The sequence below is a fragment of the Excalfactoria chinensis genome, chromosome 3 (assembly GCF_039878825.1).
Source record: "Excalfactoria chinensis isolate bCotChi1 chromosome 3, bCotChi1.hap2, whole genome shotgun sequence".
Classification (NCBI taxonomy): domain Eukaryota; kingdom Metazoa; phylum Chordata; class Aves; order Galliformes; family Phasianidae; genus Excalfactoria; species Excalfactoria chinensis.
The window spans coordinates 48,492,852-48,515,700 of record NC_092827.1 but is presented as its reverse complement, the minus strand read 5'-3'; the positions used below and the strand labels follow the sequence as shown (position 1 = coordinate 48,515,700).

The 22,849-nt window shown below is 45.7% G+C and overlaps 2 protein-coding genes and 1 non-coding gene across 3 annotated transcripts in view; 1 reads left to right on the top strand and 2 right to left on the bottom strand.

Moving 5' to 3' along the window:
- NCOA7 (nuclear receptor coactivator 7) overlaps positions 1 to 3,154 on the bottom strand; it is a 91,138-nt gene extending 87,984 nt beyond the window's left edge. The window contains exons 1-2 of the mRNA XM_072331119.1: positions 3,097 to 3,154; positions 798 to 1,479 (exon numbers count right to left, since the gene is read on the bottom strand). The gene's annotated coding sequence lies outside the window, so the exon portion shown is untranslated. The remainder of the gene's footprint in view (positions 1 to 797; positions 1,480 to 3,096) is intronic.
- Positions 1,578 to 1,649, top strand: TRNAE-CUC (transfer RNA glutamic acid (anticodon CUC)). The gene has a single exon. It is a non-coding gene; the product is annotated as a tRNA-Glu (tRNA).
- Positions 3,155 to 11,864: 8,710 nt separating the features above from the next.
- HEY2 (hes related family bHLH transcription factor with YRPW motif 2) lies at positions 11,865 to 22,835 on the bottom strand. Its single transcript, XM_072331636.1, has 5 exons — positions 22,613 to 22,835; positions 21,409 to 21,487; positions 21,221 to 21,304; positions 18,537 to 18,618; positions 11,865 to 14,075 (listed from the first exon to the last, which is right to left on the bottom strand). Exons 1-5 carry the CDS (start codon positions 22,693 to 22,695, stop codon positions 13,396 to 13,398), a joined length of 1,008 nt encoding a protein of 335 aa, XP_072187737.1. The 5' UTR covers positions 22,696 to 22,835; the 3' UTR covers positions 11,865 to 13,395.
- Positions 22,836 to 22,849: the final 14 nt, after the last annotated feature.

The window sequence follows — 22,849 nt, the reverse complement described above, 5'->3', positions numbered from 1 at the left end:
AATGTCTTGGCCTTACCAAAGATGTTATTGACTTACATGTGTGAACTGAAAGTCTTGTAGGGTATTAGATAACTGACTGTATCCAGCAGGGCCTGATTCTTACTTTACAGTTTTATAAATTGACTGCATCACTGTGCCCTGAAATCAATCGGTCTGGACAAAAGCAAGCTCCATTTCAATTCAATTATACATTATGTTCAAGCCTGTTAACTGTGAAAGACTTTGGCTGAAAGAAACCATCAGCTCACACAAGAAACTGGTAAGGCTGAAACCAAACACCTTGAGCTCCTGAGCAAATCCCTGAGGAAAAAGGAGTCCTTTACATTTGCTTTCTGACTCTGAAGCTGAGTAACATAAGCTAAGGCATATTTGCAGAGTTCACAATCTTAAATCTGAAGCATATCTATCTTAATGCAGAAAAAGTTTACTCTATAACAAATTTCAGTGACAGAAGGTTTGAGAACCAGACATTTGTTTATATAGAGTAAACACTCTTACATTATGGACACTGCTTCCATAGGGAAAAAATTTTACTAGTCAGAGTCATTTGAGTTGGAAGGGACCCTTAAAAGCCACCTAGTCCAACTGCCCTGCAATGAACACCTACAGCTAGCTCAGGGTGCTCAGTACTCCATTCAGCCTGACCTTGAATGTATCCTGGGATGGGGCATCCAGCCCCACTCTTGACAACAAAGTACTGCTGCATGCAGGTCTGCTTTGCTTGTGAAACAACGGTGCCAGAGGGGAAAGCACTTACACAGGTGTGGTCTGCATCTTCAGTAGTCATGGATCCCTACCTGCCAACACAGGACAGAGAACTGTGCGCCTGGTTCCCATTCTGGAGCTGCAGATTTCACTCAGTGTGCCTCTGGATCGGCATTTTCCTACGGACCAGACACCAGGGAACCTTCTGCTCCCTCAAACTTCTCCCATAACACACGATGCGGCTGGAACTTCCTCTCCCAGGCGTCTCGTCCTCAGTCTGTGTTCCTGGCACTTCACTGACAAGGCCTTCTTTCCTCTTTTAAGTACATAAATATTCATGCAACGTTTTCCTCTGGACAGAAGAAACCCATCTATCAAGCGCCGGCCTGCTGCCGCTGGGGGAATACTGTACACGCAGCAGACGGCACAGCACAAACTGCTTTAAAGGCTCTCATCCCAGGTGCCAGCTTTCCACAGTCTCTCGGCCCAGCTCCTCTATGCAGCTTGAAGGCTGGCACGGCTCGGGGTCCCTCCCGTCCAGCCCGGCCTCAGAAGGAGCCCCCTGGAACGAGAAGGCCCGGCGCCCCCGGCTCCTTCCACCCGCAGACGCTGACGGCGGTCGCTCGGGCTGCCAACCGGCCCGCCTAGGACGAGGGCCCGCCACAGCACTCGCCTCGGAGCCAAGCGGGTTCCGCTTCCCTCCCCGCCGCTCTCCTTCCATAGGTTGGAATGGAAGGCTCCTTCCGCACGCTCGCCAGCCTCCGAAGCGTGGTACTGTCCGGAAGAAGGAGAACAAAACGAGAATACAGCAGGGTGAGGACGTGGCGAGCTGATAAAGTCTTGATAAACAAATTAGAGGCTTTCTTCATGGATCCCTGGTGGTCTAGTGGTTAGGATTCGGCGCTCTCACCGCCGCGGCCCGGGTTCGATTCCCGGTCAGGGAAGTTACTTTTTGTTTTTCAACGTCTTTTCTGGGATGTTTTTAAAATTCTCTTTGTTTCTCTTCTTTACTTTTATAGCCCAACGAGCATCCGGACGGTCTCTGTGCCGCGCCTAAGGTGTTGGTGCTCCTGCTCAGAGGGAAGTTTCAGGCACGTTTGCAATCTGCAGGACTCAAGCAAGGGGGAGGTATGTAAATTCTTATCCTGTGCACCGGTACCTGCAGGCAGGTGAGGCATCTGCCTGGATGTACCATCCTCACAGAAACGTCTCTGCAATATGATACCGTATTCCCACCTGCAGGCCCTATAGCAGCCAGGTGAACGACACTTGCCAGGCAGGGTGATTGGTCAGCATGTAAAAATTCACATCCCCACTCCCCTTTTTTTGACTGCTTTGACAAGTTCCCACAGCTTTTCCCACAGACCAGATGAGCAGTCAATTGGTGCCATGGCAGGCAATGAGGACCCAGCTGAAACATGATGTGCTGGTTGCCATGGCAGACCTCATTGCTCACAGCCTCCTGGAGCATCCTATGGAGAATGTTCAATCCCCAGCTGTCTGCCAGAAGGAAGAGGGCTGCAGTTCTCCCTAGGGCCTGAGGAGCAGGCTGCCATTTAGGGGCTGAGGGAGAACCCCTTCATTCATATTGGAGTGGTGCCTGCCAGCACATAAGAAATACCTGTAATAAATTAATATCATGAAGTTACCTTAGTTAGCATGACTGGCAGGATCCTCCCCACTGCCAGGAGTATGCCACAAGCCTTGCATCACCCACAGGTAACTCCTTGAGGCCGTACTGTGTGCTGGAAGACTTTGGTGTGAAGGCATCCCTGGATATAATACCTTCTTCTGCCTTTGGCTGGGTGTGCTGGATGAGTGCTGTGCACTGAGCCACTCTCCACTACAGATGAGAGTGTTTCATGAGAAGCCAGAGGTCCTCCATTTTGTTTCTTTTTGTTTTGATTGTTTGTTTGTTTTTAATGATAAAGGAACTTCCAAGGAGTGCAAAGGGAGAGGCCTTCCTTTGCTTTAAGGCATAAAGCATAAATTCAGTTTTCATAGTGATATCTTTGCATGCTCTTAACACCACAAGCCCAGATTTAAAGTCATCTGAGAAAGGTTAATCATATGCAAGATTTCAGAAACTTTGGAAAAACAAACAAACAAAAAAAACACAGAACAGCTCATGCAGGTTATAATATGGAATGGAGACACTACCATTCCAAAGCTTTTTCAGTCCAGTGCCAGACCTGAAATTTGCCACTGAAGCTCAGATAACAAAAACCCACTTTGCAATAAGTGTAAAACAATCCTTTGTGCAAGCGTATGGTGGAAATAATACAAGTACAGTATTTGTACAGAGAAAATAATATAAGTATGGTATTGTATGGTTGGAATAGTACAAATACAGATGGAAATGAATAGCTAGAGAGTAACAAAGACACTCACCAACTCCAAGGCCTTCAAGATAGGTGCTCACTGATGTCAAGGCTCACCACAAGAACTCCACAAAGGAGCAATCTCCAGAAAGTAATGCTACCTTAGTGGTAGTCAGCCCTTAAATGGGATCTAGGAGAGGTGGAGTCAAGCTCCACCCCTTCCAGGAGCACAGCTGAATTACCTTCACCTGTGCTCCTGCAACTGACTCATTGCTTGCCTCAGGTAGTTAATCAGAGCTTCCCACCATTTCCCTTACAGCAAGTTTCCTGATACTTCAGGTTCTGCTGTGGTTACTCTTTGAATTGAAAAAAGCTCTAGGATTATTGTTCATTTTCAGCATAGGTCAGATTGCTGTGGTAGTAAAATCAGTGATTATGAAAAGCTGGGAGGCCAGGCTAAAGAAAGAGAATGTTCCTTTCAGCCGTGGGCTGACAGCCTGTGATTGTTTCCAGCCCCCATGTCTGAGCTGAAACAGCACCTGGCTCACTCCTCTGAGAGCCATCTCACTGTGCTACCACATTGTCGCTTCTTGATGCCTTCTTAGAACTGTGGCAGTTGACTCCTAGGGGTGGGTACTTGGCCTTGTTAACATTGGAATGGTTATTTCTCCACTATATATATATATATATATATATATGTATATATATATATATATATATATATTTATATATCTTTATAGATGGGGTGTATAGGTAGATAAAAGGAGAGCAGAGAGGGAGATGTTGCCTAGATGTACTCTTGCTATGGTCATAGATAGCTCATAAAACTTCTCTATAACCTGTCTTATTTGTATTTTCATTGTTGCACACTTGGTTTGCCAATATTCTTTGATGCAGTTTTGGATATCTAAAGATTGGCTTCCTTTTACTTGGGCCTCAGGTCAGCATGATGGAGAAAAGGTACTCAATTATAAGAGATGGAAGAAGAATCTGTTACAGAGACTTTGTTGTTGTTATTGTTGTTTTAAATAATTGGTAACTCACGACACTGGAATGCAGAAGTACCTGACCAGGTGGCTGAATTTGCTTCCAAATATGATACATTTGAGATAAAAATCTCGAGTATTTTTTGATTTCACTTATGTTCTTCCTCAAAAGTTTGACCAATAACTTTCCACCTCGCAGCAAAGGTTGATGGGAAAACAGTGCAGTAGCAATAAAAAAGGTAAAGAGATCAACACCTTGAGTACAGATCAGTTTAACCAGCAGTTGAGTATGCAGTTAAACTCACACCTTTCTGAAGTTTTGGAAAACAGGAGCTTTCAGATCCAAACTTGATCTTATGTCTTCCAGGCGACATCTCTGAAGGTACAGGACTATTTTGATTCAGCTTTTGAAGTTCTATAGCATATAGTTCTATATGCAGCTTATTTCATTATTTTTCTTTTCTTTTTGTTTTTTACGGAGAAAAACTCTGCAGTAAAACTCCATGCTGCCTTCTCAAAGGGAAACACTCCTTAGCCTATGGATAAAAGCCTGCTATCAATAGGCCACGAGGTGGCACCCCAGCCACATTTTCGCCACTATCTCTCGCTCGGTCTCCCAACCAATCGCTGAAACCGATTTCAGTTTAATTTTTAAGGCAATGTTATACCCATTCAATTGTGATAAGCTCTGAAGTAACGAAGGTTTTGTATCGCTGACAGAGAAACTTCGTGTACAGATGAAACCGTTATTAAGCCAAATTGTAAGCAATGTATTTCTTTCTCCTCCATCCTCTTTCCACCTCTTTTCTAACAAGAGATCTGCAATGAGAGGTCGTGCAGAAATTTGTGCCAAGGCAGAGGAGGCAGCCAGCTTTTCTGCATCCCAGGTGGGAGGGCATCACGACTGGCTGGCAGGGAGACACGAAGCTCTGCTTGGGTTCCCTGCTGCACCGGTTGGTGAGACCATGGGAGCCGACTGTGCTGTGACACTAGTGCTGTTGTCACCATGGCAGTAAGCAGATACAAACAAGGCAAAGTGCGTATTAGATAAACTGCTGGAGATACAAGGAAAAGAAAAAAAACAAGTGTCAGACACATAACCCTTTATTCTAACTATTGTTCTTTTCTCCCCCCCAACAACTTTTCTGTAAAATAGTACAGTCTGAAGTGTAAATCTCTCTGACAGAGATTTGATGTGCAACATTTCCCGGGCAGTAAGATAAACTTAAAAAAGCACAGCAATCTCATTGCAAATCCCACCATAACTGTCGCTTCAGAACAGCAGTTAGAAAGCTTACTCAGTCATATTCTGGAAGAAGTTGCTTAATCTGAAATAAGGCATCTTATTGAAGGCGTTGATAACAAAAGTTCAGTGGAGATTTGATTACCTCACGTAGCTCTATCCAAGGGCTATTTTCCAAAAAGGTTTTTTATAGGACCAATCGCCACGTCCTTTTCAGCAGTGTTCTGGTAACGAAACCTTGAAAGTTCTGACCCTTTTAAACATCTGAATCACAGAATCACAGAATTATAGGGGTTGGAAGGGACCTCTAGAGATCATCGAGTCCAACCCCCCTGCCAAAGCAGGAATGTTTTCAGACGTTCTAAAGATCTGCTTCTAGACCTGTTTTATTACTGCCTTGTGGCTACAGTTAATCACTATTTTCTGCTTTTTTTATGCTTTGTTTCCCATGTGCGCTTTGATTAATCATACCTTAGTAAACTACATTGACAGTGCATTGTGCTGTGCCTAATCTTTGTCTAGCTGGCAGGAAAACAGAGCTGGGAGGTGCCAGTTTCCCCTGAAAGCAGGAAAACAGTAACAGACAATAAATTGATACTTCAGCACATGTGCTGATTGTGGGTGCTGCCTGCTGTGTCTGACAGGGAGTAGTGGTGACCCAGGTGAGGCCATGGCCATGGCAGGGAACCCTCTCCAGCTCTGACACTGCCCTGAACAGCTCCTGTCTTATGCAAGGATGTTTTTGACATACATGGCAGTTTTCTATGCATAAACTGCATGAACTGTATCACCTAAGGTGCAGTTCTGCATAAATGTTCCAGCAAAATGAATGAAAGAAGAGGGGTGATCTCATTTGTTCCCATCACCCTGGCGTGCTTGCTGCTAGTCAGCTATTACAGTTTGCTGATCTCACTTTAGAGTAAATACAAATCCCTCACAACTTGGTTTTAGGGCAGCTACAATCTGGAGGCTTACAGTTAAGGCCAGAAACTTAAGAGGGGTGCTGATGAGATTGGGTTGGAGGAAAACTCTTCCTTGGTGTCTGGCATTTAATTTGACGAGATCAAGGACAAGAAACTAAATAATTTTATCCCTGTTGTGCAGCTGGGCAGCCAGGAAGGAGACAAACTGTTGCGTTTCTGACATATTTAAACATCCAGAAGAAGCTTGGCACCTAAATATTTTTACAAATCAGACAAATGAGAATGCATCCTCTGAAGTTTTGGTCCTGCAAGTGCTTAAAAGCACAACTGACTTTATTTATGTCAACAGTCCCACTGAAGTGGAATAGTTCCTCTGAGTAGGGCTGCTTACATACTGGCTCTACAGGATCAGTCCTTAAGCACACATCAGGTTTGAATATCAGGCTACTTTTGGAAAGCAACAGGAAATGCCCCTTAACTGAAGAAATCATGCACAGTTGTAGCTAAAAGATGTATCTGACATGTTCAGCTTTTCTTTCGTTAGAGGATTATACATAGAAAAAAAAAACAGAAGGTGTAAAGGGATTTATTTCTCTCTTCTTTCCCCCCCCCCCCTCCTCCCTCCTCCAGTTGCAACCAGAGGCACAGAAATACCCCACTGCAAAAGCTGGACATATGGAGAAGCTGGTTTTACATATTTATATTGAATTATTACTTTTCTATTGTTTTGTTTGTGGCTACCGCTACTGGGCATCCTTGGGTCTTGACGGTCACATCAAAGGAACTGCTCTGGCGTGAGAACCGGTCAAAGTGAGCCAGATAATTCATGGATTTATTACTGAGGTCGGTTCCCATGATTGTCAGTGGGCAGCAGGCACGGCTGTGTCGTAATCCTCATTCTCTCTGTAAAGCACATACTGCCTTAAAAAGGTTTAATGATCCAACAGTGATTTACTAATGGGAATCTTTCTTGTAGGTTTAGCAGGACATAGAGGAGGACAGGGCAGCACATACAGGTCACTTTTCAGCTCTATCATTGGGCAGAAATGTTGTTATTTGTTTTGCTTTGTTTTCAGATTCATGCTTAGAACATTTTTATCTGCTATATGTGAAGGGAAATAAATAGAAGAGGAAAAGCCATTGTGGCTGAGCAGGCATCAGATGTGTCATAATGAGGGGAGGGTAGGAAGCAGGCATTGAGGATGGCAGATCAAGACTGGATATCCAAGGTAACTAATAAAAAGCACATATTTTGAGATCCTTAAATAAAAGTGAGTGGGGACAGAGATGCGAGGCAGCCCAGTGAAGCCACTGCTGTGCTGCTGGTGCTTACCACCAGCTGTCAGCTGGGAAAATGCTTGGCAGGGCCGTTTTTATTGCTGTTTCACCCCATTTGCCTTTCCTTTTGTTGGGAGGGGTGGGAGGAGGCTGTCGGGTGAGAGATCTGCCCAGCATGGGGCAGGGGAGGGGTAGAAGGAGAGGAAGTGGCTCTGCCTTGTCCCACTGAGGCAATGCTCCCAGCGCGGTGCCTCTGGCCTGGTTCCTCCGCAGAACAACAAACCCAGAAAACCCAAACAAAACACACTGCTCCCTTCTTCCTCACCAAAATACTTCTAAAAGAGGGAGACAGAGTGGAGGGAAGCAATGTTATTTTATTTTAAGGCTTGCAGATTAAACCATAGTGTTGTGCTGGGAAGCATCATTGAAAACGACTCGAGCTATCCACACATAATACTTATTAATCCTGTAGCAAAAGCGTACCTGAAATGTGTAAATTTTTGTTTTAAAGTCCTCAAAAGAGAGTCTTCTCCTAAAGCAAAGTGAAGTATCTTGTGTTTTTCTGATATACGAAAAAAAATCCCCCAGAGCATTCAGAGTTAAACCAAAACTAAGAAAAAAGAAAAAGCGTGGGCCCTTCAGTAACTGTAGCTTTTGCTCCTTAGGTTTATGGATTGCCTTATAGTCATTTATGAGATTTTCATGTACCACACAGTAATATAGAATACTATTTATGGGTATTTGCAGGTAAAACCCTTCTTTAACATTTACCAGTCACGCGTTGCTTCCTGGATCAGGGGGCTGGTTTAATGGAAGGAGGGCTTACAGTGTAACTTGCATGAAGATGTGGGCAGAGTTACAGATTTCTGAACTGATCACAATCATCATTTCAGTGTTGAATCAGAGGACACCTTTTTCTCTGAAGACTTCCCTTTGTAGAAGAAAAAAATGCTGAATACAGACTACATGGAAAGTAGAATGAAATCAAAAGCCCAGAAGGACTTTCATGTAGAATAAGTAATAGCAATGTTCAGATAAGCATTGTCTAAGACATTTAGCTTTGCCTGAATTCAGAGTTGGCAGCTGTAGCTGTAAAAAGCAGTCCACCTCTCCAGACTTTCCTGCATTCGTTTCCTTTCTTATTCTGATCTTTGAGCTTATAGGGCACAACGCTAGTTCACGTTGCCCAGCTTTGCACTGCGATCATGAATGCAGGAAAATATTCCATGAAAAGAAATGGTATTAAGATCATGCTGCTACTGCTGCAGCCCTCTGGCTGCAGAGAAATTCAGGCGTTAGTGATGAATGAGTTCATTGCAAGCACTGACTGGTTGTAATTTTAAAGGATCAGTGAATGATAATCTCACATTATCTTCAAATTGTTTTGAAAAATGGCTACATTCTCATCAGGGGAGGAGATACCTGATTATGTGGAAAAAAAGTATTAGATTGCATTTGAAACTATCATTAAATTCCACCTTTTCACAGATGATGCAAGATAGAAAAGGAAAAATTCAGTTCCCTGGGCATAAACATTTAGTGTCATTTCAAGCAGCAGCTGCATGAACTGGCAGAGACTTAGGAGGACTTGAGGGAGATGTGCCTGCCAGGGGGCAGGATGGATCCCTGCTGAGGACACCACAGATATTTAGGCAAATGAATACAGACTAAATATGCATTAATACAGCTGTGGCACTTTCCCACTTCCAGTAGCAGCAGTTGCCAGAGGCAAAAAAATAACAATAAACAACAAAAAGCCCCAAACTAACAACAAACAAACAAAACAAAAACACAAATCTCACCTCTTTACGGTTAATTACCCGCCAAACATTTGTTTAATCTGTAAATCAGGAAAGGCTGGGCGTTGGATCTGGCTGAGTTCGTGGCATTTCTGGCACCTGCCTGGTGTTCTCTGCTTATCATGTATTGTCATGGGCAGGTGGGCTCCTGCTGTCACTCTTTCTGAGACCTTCACACATCAGTTTCCAAAACAGTGGTCTTTGCCAGTGTGAAATGGTGAAGCAGGGGGAAAAGCACATGTAAACCTTCAGCTCTGAGCAAAACTACACCCAGGTTCAGGCACAGGAAGCCTGCAAAGAAAGATACACATTCATCTTTTCTTGAAGTCAGACAAAACCATCTGTAACTACTGAATCCCTTAAATCCTCATCTGTGTGATCTCAGGCTATCTATGCCCCACTGAAACAAATGGCCAGGGATCCTAGTGACTACAGAGCTAATAGGAGCCCAGATTAAGATTCACTAGTAATTTCTTATGTAAGATCTTCTGGTGAAAAGATGCATGCGAACTTTTTCTATTAATGTGAAAAATTTTATCACTGTTAGTGGTCATATGAATTTGCCAACACCCATGTCCTGGGTTGTCCCTTTACATGCCTTGAGACTGCCTGTCTGAAGGCCCATCTTTCGGAGTTGCTTCAAACAAACATGTTGAAGGATGGCACCAAGGAGGCAGCAGCACAACCTGCCCCCCCCCGGCTGCTGCCAGGGTACAAGTCCTGAAATTTAAGGCTCTAACCCACACATGGAAAAGTTACTCAAAGCTAAAGTTAGTCAGATACACCGTTGAGTGAACAGTCTGATTCGCTTTCTTAGGCTACATGCTATGATGTAGATCCTAAGTTTTCCTTGCCCAGGACTGCTGCTCAGTTGAATGCAGAATAAAGACAGAAAAAGGCTGAAGTAAATGTGTGCAGAGCCACATCCTACCTTTTGGCACTCAGTTATACCAAGTGGACAGCTTTCCTTTGCTCTGTTCTACCACTTATAGGGATTCCTTCAGCTCCGGCCTACCCAAAGCTATTACCTTCTGATGTCTTTCCAAGGGCACATGTATGATAAACTGCTTTTCCTCTCATTTCTCACTCAGGAAACCTTCACATGCCATGACAGAGGTGACATCCTATATGGGGGCTCAGCTCAGACACGTAGGCTGAGCTCCTGCCTTGCCCAGTGCTGGTCTCAAAAAACAAATTGAAACCAGACAAAAACCAAAACAAAGCAGAAAAAGAAAATAGAGGAGATATCAGCCACTCAGCATACACAAACTTGGCTTGTTTCATTAGAGTGAGAGCAAGACAGGCCCAAATACAAAGGCTGCACAAATCCACCCGTGACGCTTTGCTTCAGGGAGCTAAAATAACCACAGTTCTGTCTAATCAGTTTCTGAAAAATATTTTTTCGAGCTACCTTTCTTCATGAATGTTGCCTTTAGGGAGACAGATTGTAATGATTCAGGGCAAACCAAGTAACAGTTCGAAGCCCTAAGCTGGAACCAAATGAGTGGTTGCCTGTTCTTACCACAGTAGGATGTAGGGAGACCTCATACCAGGCTCTTAGATGGCAGGTTAATAGTTAACAGCTTAAAATCAAGTAGGGCTGAAATCTGCTTTTTCATGCAAATAAACCACACTTTTTTTCACTTTCTTCTTGAAAGTGCCCTGAGAGAAAATGAATGATACCTCAACTGGATGCTGCTGGACATGCTGAACTGCCATAGGGCAGTTATGTTGAGAGACAAAGAAATGTCCGAATCTCCCACAAACAGCAAAACTTCACAAAATACCATGTATGTTTTATGGCATGGGAGTAGAGATCCTTCCTCCTATTTTTATTTTTACTTTTTTTAATTTTTATTTTTTGCCTGTTTTATCCATGGAACAGCATGCTGTTCATGTAAATCAAAGCCCCCCATTACCTGAACACTGAGGTCTCATTTATGCAGGTGTGGATCAGCTACATTTCTAACACTTGGGAGGCAGGGGTGGTGGGAGCAAGTCATTGAGCTGAGTTTGCATTTTGGCAATGGATGATGTCTCTGGGAGGCTGCAGGGTTGTCACCTCATTTCTGTGCCTCAGTCTTGTCACCTGTTAGGTGAGCCTAATAGATCTTCCAGCACCTTTCAGGCTTGTAAGACTTTGTGCTTATCCTATGGCTAGGGAATTACACACCTTCCACTAACATTCTCAGCAGACCTAACAGGAAACAAACTCTTGCCTCAGTGAGAACTGAAGTTAGGAAACCAGAACCAGAGGTGAAAACTGCCCTCTCTTATTCTCAGTGTTGAATGTCGTTTGGTTACATTTTTCTCCTTCTACACACAGATCCCTTAGTGAGGGTGAATGAATGCTGGATCAGGAAACCCCAATGCTTTAGGGCGCTCTCTGGGATGGACAGATGGATCTGTTTCTTAAGTGCCCCACCAACGCAGAAACAAAATCAATGCTGTTTTACTGTTCATTTTCCTGCCCATTTAAACACATCCTGGAGGAGACAGGCTTCTGATCGAACAGGAGCAGGAGAGAGGCTGATGGGTGTGTTTCTGGCCACAGAGCCCAGGAATATTTCTCAAGAGCAAATAAAAACGGCAACAAATCATCCATAAAACGCAGTCAAAAAGGACTTCGTTTAATTAGTGATATGTAAAGACTTTTGCATAGAAAAAGGTTAACAAAGTAATGCATAAAAGACCAACTAGGTACAGTATTTTTAAAACAAATATTTTAAAGTATATTTTGCGTAATGTTTAACATTCTCAATGCTTACTGCTTTCTCCACACAGCAGAGAAATGAAGTGCATAATAATACATGCTGTGTTTTATTTTTACTTCTTTTTTTCTTTTTTTTTTTTAAACATAAAATCTCTAGTTTTTGACTTGATGTATTAAAATACTTAGGTTATTTTTAAGTCACTGTAATAAAAAAGGAAAGCAAAACATTTTTATGCAGCACTAGTTGTCTGGGTATTGACAAAATAACTTACTGCCATCCCCTTTAATACATTCATTTTGGTTTGGAATCAAACCCACATTACATTGTTGGCATGCTAACAGCCAATTTAAAATTGTCCCTACCATCACTTCATTCATACCCAGAGCGATTGTTATCCCAGAAGTCGATAGCGAAAAGAAGAGGGATTTTGCACAGAGTTGGCTAAAAGTAAACGTCCGAATGCAGCTAAATAAGTTAAATAGAACTCTCACAACAACAGGTCTCTTGTATTGGCATGAGCCAACCCCACGGAAGCGTGCGTGCTGTCAGCAGGTGGTTACTTCTGGGTGCATGACAACCTACTGTTTGTGCAGATACAAGCTAGCACCATAGTTAAGCCATAAAAAAAGGTGCCTCAAGGCTCACAGGCACTGCTGAAACGTTCATTAATCCAAGCACTGATAAGATAATCGCTTTTACCAGGGCTGTGCTAGATGTCACAATTTGGCAAGTCTGTACAAAGGAAGGAGACTAAGTAAGCGAGTTCCAGGCCTGTCAAATTGGACATTGTTTCTCAGCAGCCTTTTGGCTAAATGGACCTGTCTGCTTAAAGAGCACACTCTCCTGGAAGAATATTGCTGTCCTGAAGCTGCATGCAGGACTGCCTCTCTCTCCCAGATCACTCCCATACCTGTGCAATGTTATTGGTTTTAGCAGAACACACGTATATATAAGTTTTATTTCTTCTTTTTATTATTATTATTATTATTATTGTTTAGATGTCAGGCACTTAGGAAAATCAAATCCTTTTTTGAGCCCCAGGAGACCTGATGGGGATGATCCCTTGCCTCTCCCCCAACTGTGCATGTACAGCCAGAGAACTGTTAACACTAGTGCCTATGGATCTCCTGGGGAACATCCACATGCCAACGCAGTGGTGATGCTTCTGAAAGCCACTGCCCCAAGGTGCCCTCAGCACACCTGCCAAGAGGAGCAGGCTGCCCGTGTCCCTTCCAGTGCCTGTAGCGAGGGCAGTGCCTGGGCTGGCTGCCAGGCCCTGGGTGACAGTGGCCCTTGGCCCTCAGCAAGGTCACAGGAGCCGTGTGTGTGTGTGTGTGCATGTGTGTGTGTGGGTGCATGCGTGTGTGTATGTGTGTGAGCGCACGGAGGGAGAAGAGGGAGCTGGGTAGGGAAGAAGAGAGGGCACTTAGAAGGCTCCAACCTCGGTCCCCCAAGGTCGGTAGGGCTTGCTGCTTGCCCCATTGCCAGCCTGCTGGGGGTTGGATGAGGCTGACACGGCCAACGGTGGGGTGATGGCTGTAGCTGCCGCCACTGCAGCAGCAGCTGCGCTTGGAGGGAGCATGGGGAAGGTGCTGGTGAAGGAGAGGGGAAAGCTCTGAGCGGCTGCTGTGGCAGCAGCGGCTGCGGCATGAACGGTGGCCGAGAGGGAGAGGAGAGAGGTAGAGAGCGGGGGGACGCAGGGAGCAACACTGCCAGCTGAAGGGACCCTGAGGGCGGCATCGGTGTGGGCGAAGGTGGCGGTGAGCAGTGCGGAGCCGTGGGGAGGCACTTCTGAGGAGAGTCTGCATGGGGCGGCCTCGGGGGTGTGGAGTCCATTGGGCTGCAGCAGGGCAGCCGGGAGGTGGTGGAAGGCGGCTGCCCAGTGGTGTGGGTGCAGCGGGTGGTGGTGGTGGGCCATGGAGGAGGTCATGGCAGCCGCTTCCCGCTGAGAGGCGCAGGTGCTGAGATGGGACACCAGTCTGACACGCAGTGGGTCAGAGGTGTCGAGACCTTCCACAGATGTCAGGTACCTCGCAACTTCAGTCAAGCACTCCCGGAAGCCAATGCTCATGAAATCCATGGCCAGTGAGTGAGCATCAAAATAACCTGCAAGAGGTGGACAAGAAGGCATGCTGAGTGTTAGGCTGACATTAGGCAACACGGCCAACCCCACCCTCCCTCAGCCACTGGTCTGCCACTTAGGGGTTAAGATCTGCAAAGAGAAAAGTGTGTTCTCCAGTCTGTAAGCGATTTGTGTGACCATCCCTGTAACGCAATAGGCTACAGTTGTTTCTGCACACTATATAAATGAAAAGAATTAAGACCATAAGTACTCGTGACTCTTGAAAAGATACACGATGCCGCTCCTGCAGTACCTCAGGAAGCTTCTGCAGTGTGGTGTTATGGTGTTACCCCTGCGCGTGTGTGAGGGACACATTTCTATGCACAAAGAGACGGTGGGGGACCAGGCAGCTCGCACGCACTCTGCTGCCTCTGCTTTCCCCATGCTAGCATTCACAGCAATGCACTCGAGCTATTGCTTGAGACTGTGAGACAGTTGTAACTGCTGCTGAGGGCTCATCTCCTTCCCAGAGTCATTAGGATGATGTGGCATACGGTGCTATTTAACTACAAACTAAAAACATCTTGTCATGACTCTGCACACACACAATAAAAAGCTTTACTGAGAAAACGTTTAATGCAGTGCCATTGCTAATTTGGAGATGGAAGACTGACAGTCACATAGCCCATGAGGCATTTCAGCAAACAGCAGCTGGAGCTCCATAGGCTTGGGACAAAAAACATTTGGAAAACAAACAAACAAACAACAGTTTTATTAAATGCACATGAAAAGATATTCCCTTTCTAAAAGGTTTTAGTATTAAATCTAGTGGTTAAGTTGCTGCTCTTCAGCTACAAAAATCAATTCCACTTTAGTTTAGAGGTAGTCTTGGGAGAACAATGTCCTGTCAAGTTGGCACAGTGGTTTTTCTTTTGCTTTCTGCAAAACTCGTTTATGGTATTTATGACTATGATGTGCATTGGTATAGATGGACCAAGTGCTCTTATCATGGTGAATTTTGTCAGCAATATCTACACCAGATCTTGCACAGTTTGGCATGAAATAACTGAGGTCTTCTTGAAAAAATCAAGCAGCTCAGATGGCTGCTTTCACTTTCTATTGCTGTGCGTCCTCATTGTAGAATGAACTCAGGCACAATTAAACACATTTCCCCAAATCCCCCTCCTGCTATATACCACCTCTTGCCAATTTACAACAGTGCTTGTCATGCAGGTTACTTTGCCCACGCGATGCTGTACAAGATCCCAGAAAACCCCTCTCCATCTAGCAGCTTGGTGAGTATAATACATCGGGGAGTTCTGTAAGGAAGCACAGACCCCTCTGCCGCATCCAAACTATCTGTGAAATCACAGTGTTTTGAGGGAACTTCTGACTGAAACCAGGCATGCAGGCAGGCAGGCAGTGGTGAGAAAGCTATGTGCCTGACTGGTGGCCAGCAGCTTTGCTTGAGGGTTGTCTTCACATCAGAAGCCTTGAGGACTCCCTTCCATGTCTTTGGAATGCAGATGTGGAGGACATGGCTGTCCGTGGCTCCCTCTGAGCCTGAGCTGGCTCTGTGATGAGCAGTCCAAAAGCCCTATCTATATTGGCTCTCTGTCAATCTCCTGTGAGGTGGCCAAGAAACAGAAATGAGGACACCAGCTCATGTGGGAACTGAGCTCCAGGTGCTTGGGTGACAGGGCATGGCCACTAACTAACAGCTCTGTCTACACCGACCCAGGTGTCAGTCACCCGAGCTCAATTTGCACTGAAGCTGCAATAAAACCACACCAAAGTTCCAGCCAGCTACTTGCTGCTGGCTAACAGCTCTTTCCCTTTGCTTGCTTGCCCTGTCAGCAAAAAGCGCTGGCCCCAGGCCAGATAATAACTTCACATGACAATGAGACCATTGCCCACACCTGCATCAGGAAATACGGAGTATACGCAGGGCTGGAAAAGCAGCAGCCTCCCTGCTTTGCCTTCTTCCCTTCCTGCTTCCCTGTCTGCCCTAGTGGCTCCAAAAAGCTGAAACCACGTCAGCCTTTTTCCTGCTATGCCCACACTGGATTTTACCGCACCACTAAATCCAAGAAGCCACCAACACCACCCTGGACTTTTCATCCCCATGCATCCTCAGTTGGTGGGCCACAAGGAGAAAAACAAGCCATCCCCAGCTCTCAACACAGGGTACAACACAGTGTAAGGGTTCTAGGACATGTTTTTTTCTCTCCTCTGATAACAACTTCTGTCCACTGATGAAATGATGGGACTAATCTTTTTTCTGACCAACAAAGTTTCTGGCTCCAAACATGAGTTATGAAGTGGGAATAACTACACTTGCAAATAAAACAAATATCAGCTTTTAAAATACCTTAGGAAATGATATTAAAAGCTGTTACTAATGTTGCAAAGTAAAACATTAAGCAAGCAGGAAACACAGGCTTAAACTTTGCCCAGCACTAACTTGTAGACCTCTTTTCTTAAAGTTTGTTAATCCATCCAGTGAGATTACTCTTATCTCTGGGTCAGAAGGAGAAGATTAAGTCGCAGTGTTTGTGAAATAGCTGGGCATTATACTGATGCACCACAAACCTCTGGCCCTGGGGAGCCACCAAAGGTGGCTCTGGTTGACCACTGGTGGCTGTGGACTTGAGAAGACATCACCTCCCCACACCCTGACACTCCTTGCTCAGTGTCTGCCAGCTCCTGTCCCAGCACTTTGTCCCTGCCCCATCAGCCAGCGACTCAATCTGACCTACTTAAAAAATAATCCCCGACAACATTTGTTTGAGGATGGGGAGGCAGGGGAAGGAAGATTCCTGTTAAATCTTCCTGAAGATTTCCTGTTATTGGTACAGATTTTGGAGAGAAGGAGCTGCTGCAGCTTTTATGATGACTTCTGCAGCATGCTGTGGGAGACAGGCTGGGATAGCTGGGCTACACATTGCACAGGGAGGATGCAACAAAGCAGCAACCACTGCCGTTGGCTTCTTAGCCTTGCTTACTCTGTGCACCAAGCGAAACAGACTTTGTGGAAAACCGGTAGGCAAATATGCAATTAAAGACTGCACCACCACGCAGACACATGAGATTATCTGAATTCAAGTTGCACAAGCACAAAAATTTGAGCATTTCATAACTTCGAAGAGCACTACTTTCCCAGCTCAATACAGATCTTTACAGAGCATTTTTTTTTTCCTGAATAGAGCGATATAAAATTAATGTTTTCTTAGATTAAATTTTGTACGCTTGCTCAGAATACCAAGAGGCAGATCTGCTATATGAAAGGCGATAAAATCCCTCTCACTTCTGACAAAATGAGCTACCAGTAAATCTTAAGCTTAGAGGTACCACTAACAAAAGCCTCTTAACACCTATAAAATATGTATGTCGGCTTGGTGTGAATTTTAACAAATAACAGAACACCAGCCTCCAGCAGGCTTTCCCATAGCCATTTGTTGTTACGCACGCGCTGATTTTAAGTTGAGCCCTGTAATCACTGCAAGGTACGGAGAGCTGCAGCAATTCTCTCACGGGCTAAAAACTTTCGAGTTTAATAAAAAGAAAGAAAGTGATTACACTTCCAGCAGCAGTCTCTTTTCTAGCCCATACTTCTGTATCACAATGGGTCAATGAAAAATGGTCTGGTCTACATTACAGCAGTTTCAACTATAATCACGGTTAAGGGCACAGGACATGGGACAGTGCTTATGGAAGGCAAGCAAGTTCTTTGCTCCAAATAAGCTGCAACCCCGTGACTATAGAGAACAGCTCGTGGGTGGCTGACATCGTTTGGCCTCCAGCCCCAGGGCTGTCAGCTCGCACAAGCAGGGCACGCTTGGCTCACGGCAGCGGGCGATCGAATGGGTCGACTGCACTGCCTGCCTCTGTGTCATACAGGCTCTGGACGCGAGGAACCACCCTGACCTCTGACAAACACATACTGCATGTAAATAAAAGCTCAGATAGTGCTGCTATCAGTCTGCAGTCTTATCTGATGCCTAGAGCTGCCTACAACAGGCTGGATTTTGTTCTGGTGGATGAGGCAGTCTGACCTCGCATTTTGAGTCTTTTCTGAACAAAGAAAATACATTCACAATAATGAAAGCTCCTCTCCATCCACTTCCTTTGGTATAGCTGATGTATAATGAGTTTTAACATTGGTTTTGTGCTACGCAATCGTTGCCACAAACCTCCTGTTTATGTTTGGTGTTTGCGTATTTGTTTTGTCTCCCTGTGCCGATTTCAGTGCTCTTTGAAAACCCCAAACAAATCTCTGACTGGGCTGCCTGTGAATGAAGCCTTTACTCCCACAGTGTTATGAAAGCAAACACAAGCCCAGGGTCAAGTGCTTCTTTTGTCCCAGTAGTTCTTTCCCACGAGTTCAATCCTGCCATTAGCATTGATTTCCACTCCTTTAATCTGGAAACGCCTATCACAGCCCGTCAAAGCACTTTTTGCTGAGATTTCCCCAAGTAGCAGAAAAGAAACCATCCTCTCCTTACCTTTACCTCCAGTCGCTTGAAGCATCTTCAGATGATCCACTGTCATTTGCAGTATTTCCGCTTTTTCTAATTTGGCAGATCCCTTCGAGATAAGAGATTCATGTAAATAAAACTGAGCTCAGCATTACGGTTTCAATTTCTCCTATCACTGGAACATTCTCAGCTCAATTCTTTTGTGAGCATCTGCATCCCAGACACTGCCTAACCACTCCTGCCGTCTCCCTCTTAGTGACACAAGCACAACCTGGTTTTATTAAGACTATGGCTCGGTGTAACTCTGTCTTTAAGGCTGGTGCAGAGATGACGCCTTCATGAAATGAAAGAAGGGTCTCACTTTCAGCACGTCCTTTTCAAGCAACCGACCCAAAAAATCCCACTGGGACAGCTCTGCAGAGCTGGTGATGAAGATCCCACTACAGCCTTTTTTGCTGCTTTTACCAGTAGGTGTCCCTATGGACACACACCGAAAAGTATCCTTCTTCCCTAGAAGCCTATTAATTTTTGACATGTCATTTGGCTGCTGAATATTCTATTCTCATTCTCTGCTGCAAAAACAATCGCACAGCCCACAGTTTTGTAAGTCACCACGAGGCCGGGTTTGCAGGGACACACAGCCAAACACTGTGAAAAAGAAAGAGCTCCTTCAGCGGTCAGTCTCTTTCCTGCCACTGAGGATGGCTCATGGTGTTGTAGGATGCAAGTCCGAAGGCAGTATTAATACATTCATCTACAAATAAAACCATTCCCCTCGACACACCTGGAACATACCCAGATGGCTGAGTTTCCCGTGCAAACATTATCCCAAGGCACCCCTCAGCATCAACTAAAATCAGAGCTGCACAAACTTTGACTGCTGGCAGACAGCATCCTGCAAGCTAAATCTGCCCTCTGTTCCCACACATGCCACCTGCTGACACCAGACACTCTGCAGCACCCGCTTCTTCATTTGGGCTGCAGGTGAGCAGAAGAGGCCTGGGGTCAACCCAGCACTCAGCCCCAGGGGGAAGCTCCCCGCCGCAGGGGCTCAGCATGTGGCCAGGAGCGGGTGGAAGGTCAGTGGGAACGAGCAGCCTTGCTCAGACACCTCAGTGAGTGGAATGCCAAGGAGCTGGGAAAGGACGGGTGACTTTGCCTTTGGCATCTTGCAGGAAAGTGGCAGGGAAGCTGAACAAAATACATTGCAAGCTTATTTTACCCCCATCTTATTTTCTTTTTATTTAATTCAGTTATTGCTTTCAGCATTCTTTAGAATGAATTTTGCTGCGTAGGTGATTTTTTGATTAAATTCTACATTTTACATGCAATTGCATCCCGTGTTTTGCTCAGGCTTCATCTTTTCCGTAGAAACAGCACAGGCCGTCTCTGGGCGAGTGACTAATAGCTAAAAACTGCACGCTGCTGGGTCCCTTCCAAAGGCTCTGTAGGACTTGTTTTATAATGTTTGTGGGTTTCGAGAAGTAAACAATAAAATGGGACAAACAACTGTTGTCTCTTGCCTGTTTATCTAGCTGAAAATACCTCTGCTGCTCCACTGTGCCACGGCCTGTGGAACAGTCCAGCTACAGCCAGCAGGTACCGAAGTATACCGCAGGTGACACAAGTGATGCTCTTACTGTGGCTGTAATGCTTAAAATATCTTTTTCATTGGCCTCTTGTTCATGTATCGAGCCATGTACAGTGCTGGCCATTCCCAGCTGTCCCAGCAGTTCAGCACCCACAGGCTGCTCTCAGGGTTTACTTTCTATATTTTATTTTCAGATAGAAGGAAGTCAGGAGCTGTACGCTCAGTTGGTGCCTCTGAATGAGACCCAGTGCCATCTGCATGTACCCATGCATCTTCAAATACATTTGATAAAATAGAAATGCCGTTAAATATCAAATCGAGAGAGTAAAAAAAACAAAAAACAAACAAACAAACAAGCAAACAAAAAAAAGCAAATTCAAGATATGGGAAAGTAACTAAATAATTTGAGCAGCAGAAACAAAACACACTTTTTGCAGCACTGACTGTACTTGAAGCTTTCACTGTGCAATTTCCCAGGCAGGAGCTGAAACCAGGTTCCCTGCGGTCAGCTGGACCCTCACAGCATTCCCATGGAGCACCGCTCACTGAAAGCCTTTGAAAGTACCACTGCCTTACCCAGATCTCACCACTGGGCCTGTTCCCAGCCCCAGTGCACTGCCTTTACACAGCCACTTTAAAACCTGACTGATCCGGGCAGCTTGCTTGCTTCTTAGGAAACCGTATTGATTACGCTGCAACTGCTATTATAGATGAAAATGAAAGTTTCCTTAAAGGAAGGGCAAAAGAGATCCAAGATTTATACCGACGACTAACTGACACACAGGTCTGGGGGGTTGTTTTGTTGCTTTTTGTTTCGTTTTGTTTTTTTTTAACTATGGAGCAAAGCACATTTTTAACAAAACCACCACTGGAATTCATCGAAAGAACAGAGGCAACACGAACACTGTTACCCTTAAGGGAAAAACAAGCCAAAGAATGGAAATGTTTTTCAGCTTTATGATGAATTATGTTCCTAATAGTTTGGCCACAACAAAGCGCTTCACTGAGATGCCAGCTTTGTGCCAGATCAGGACACATACAGGATTATTTTAATAAGCTCTGTAAGAGAACCAACATTGCCAGATGAGATACAGGAAGGAAAAAAAAAAAGAGGGCTTACTTGTTTTTCAAAAGCAGTTGGCACCAGCCGCCTCAGCTCAGATAAACTGTTATTTATACGATCCCGGCGCCTTTTCTCTATAATCTATTCCCAAAAACAAAACACAGTAAGTTTACACAATCGTTGAAGGGCAAAATCACAGCACACACGTAAATCGTCACATGGGAGAAGAACGAAAGGACACGTACCCCTCTTCTTTTCTTTCTGGCCATAATCTGAGATGTTGTGGTTGGGGAATTTGGTCGAAGCACAGAACTATGGCTTTGCCTGGGAAATGACAAAAGTACATCAGGTGTTGCACAACGTGACACTGCTCTCCGTAGACACCTTAGGTCACTGTATTGAGTACTCATAGTACCCTCTCATGTTGCTGGGTGTTCAAGGAGACATTCTGTTTTGGATTGCTCCAGCCAAGCGGATTGCTCTGCAAGTTGCCAGAACATCCTGAAAGTTCCTCTCTGGAGACAGTTCACTGTCCAGCACAGGTTTCATTTTCACTCCATCTAAAATCATGCCTACAAATACAGTCTGTAGAACCGCGTCCAAAGGAAAGAACATGGATCACCTTTATGTGATAGCTGGAATAGATGATCTTAGAGGCCCTTTCCAACCTTAACGATTCCATGCCTCAGTGCTAGCAGCAGCACATGTATGCCAGTGTTGCAGGCCCAGCCAGGTTTTGTCATTCCTGTCACCTCTGTGGTCAATGGGCACTCATGCAGGAGGTCAGTGCCCTGACGACACCTGCTGCCTCCTCCAGCACCACCGGCACAGTGCTTTTACAATCTGCTTTTAAAACTTCACTGCCCACAGCTACAGAAGGCTCTCAACCTCATCTCGAACAGGCAAGACGTGCTTGCTGTTTGACAGGCATCTACTCAGTGATGGCGACAAGCCGGGGCTTGGTGCCCATATCACTGCGTTGCTCACATTAGCCCTTAGACTCGAGCTGTCCCTGCAGAGTTCCCCCCGACACTTCCCAACCCCCCCCTCCCCCCCCCGAGCCCATCTCCATCGGCTCACAGCGGGGTTTGTTGCGGTTTCCATCCAACCACTGGACCCACAGGCCATTTCCTACTGGCGCCGATTCATTTCAATTGCTCGGTCCCGATCGGGAGTGACTCCAAGAACAGATCCGACTGCACACAGTGCATCACGCAGGGCTGCCGGGAGGTTCCCGGGCCAGCACTGCCCCGAGCCCCGGCTGGTGCGGGTGTTCCCAGGCAGCTGCGGGCTCCGAGTGGTGCCGGGGATCCCGGGGCAGCCCACACTCCCGATGGATGTTCGGGATGCTGCCGTTTTGTAGTGCGGGGTTTCGGTGTTCGGGGTTTCGGCCCTCAGCGCCCGCGCGGGTGGGATGGTGGGGAGGGGGAGGAACAGAGTCTCGCTTACCCGCAGTAGTTGTTCTCGCTGCCCACATCGATGGTCTCGTCCATGTCGCTGTCTGAGGTAGTTTCCTCGCAAGGTCGCTTCATCGTGGCTCAGCCCGCAGCCGGCGTGGGGCAGAGAGAAATAAATCCGGACGGGGGCTCCCGTACGGCACCGCACGCACCGCACCGCCAGCACAGCGAACCCTCTCTGAGGCGCTTTCCCACGCCGCGGCACAGCCTCAAGCGCGCCGGCCCGCCC

What these genes read in the sequence shown, in the direction of transcription:
- HEY2 (XM_072331636.1), bottom strand. Translation starts at nt 22,695, where the DNA reads ATGAAGCGACCTTGCGAGGAAACTACCTCAGACAGCGACATGGACGAG. An exon ending in AGCGAGAACAACTACTGCGG is followed by an intron (nt 21,488 to 22,612) that starts GTAAGCGAGACT and finishes GTCATTTCCCAG; the next exon opens with GCAAAGCCATAGTTCTGTGC. An exon ending in TCAAGCGACTGGAGGTAAAG is followed by an intron (nt 14,076 to 18,536) that starts GTAAGGAGAGGA and finishes CACCTCTTGCAG; the next exon opens with GTTATTTTGATGCTCACTCA.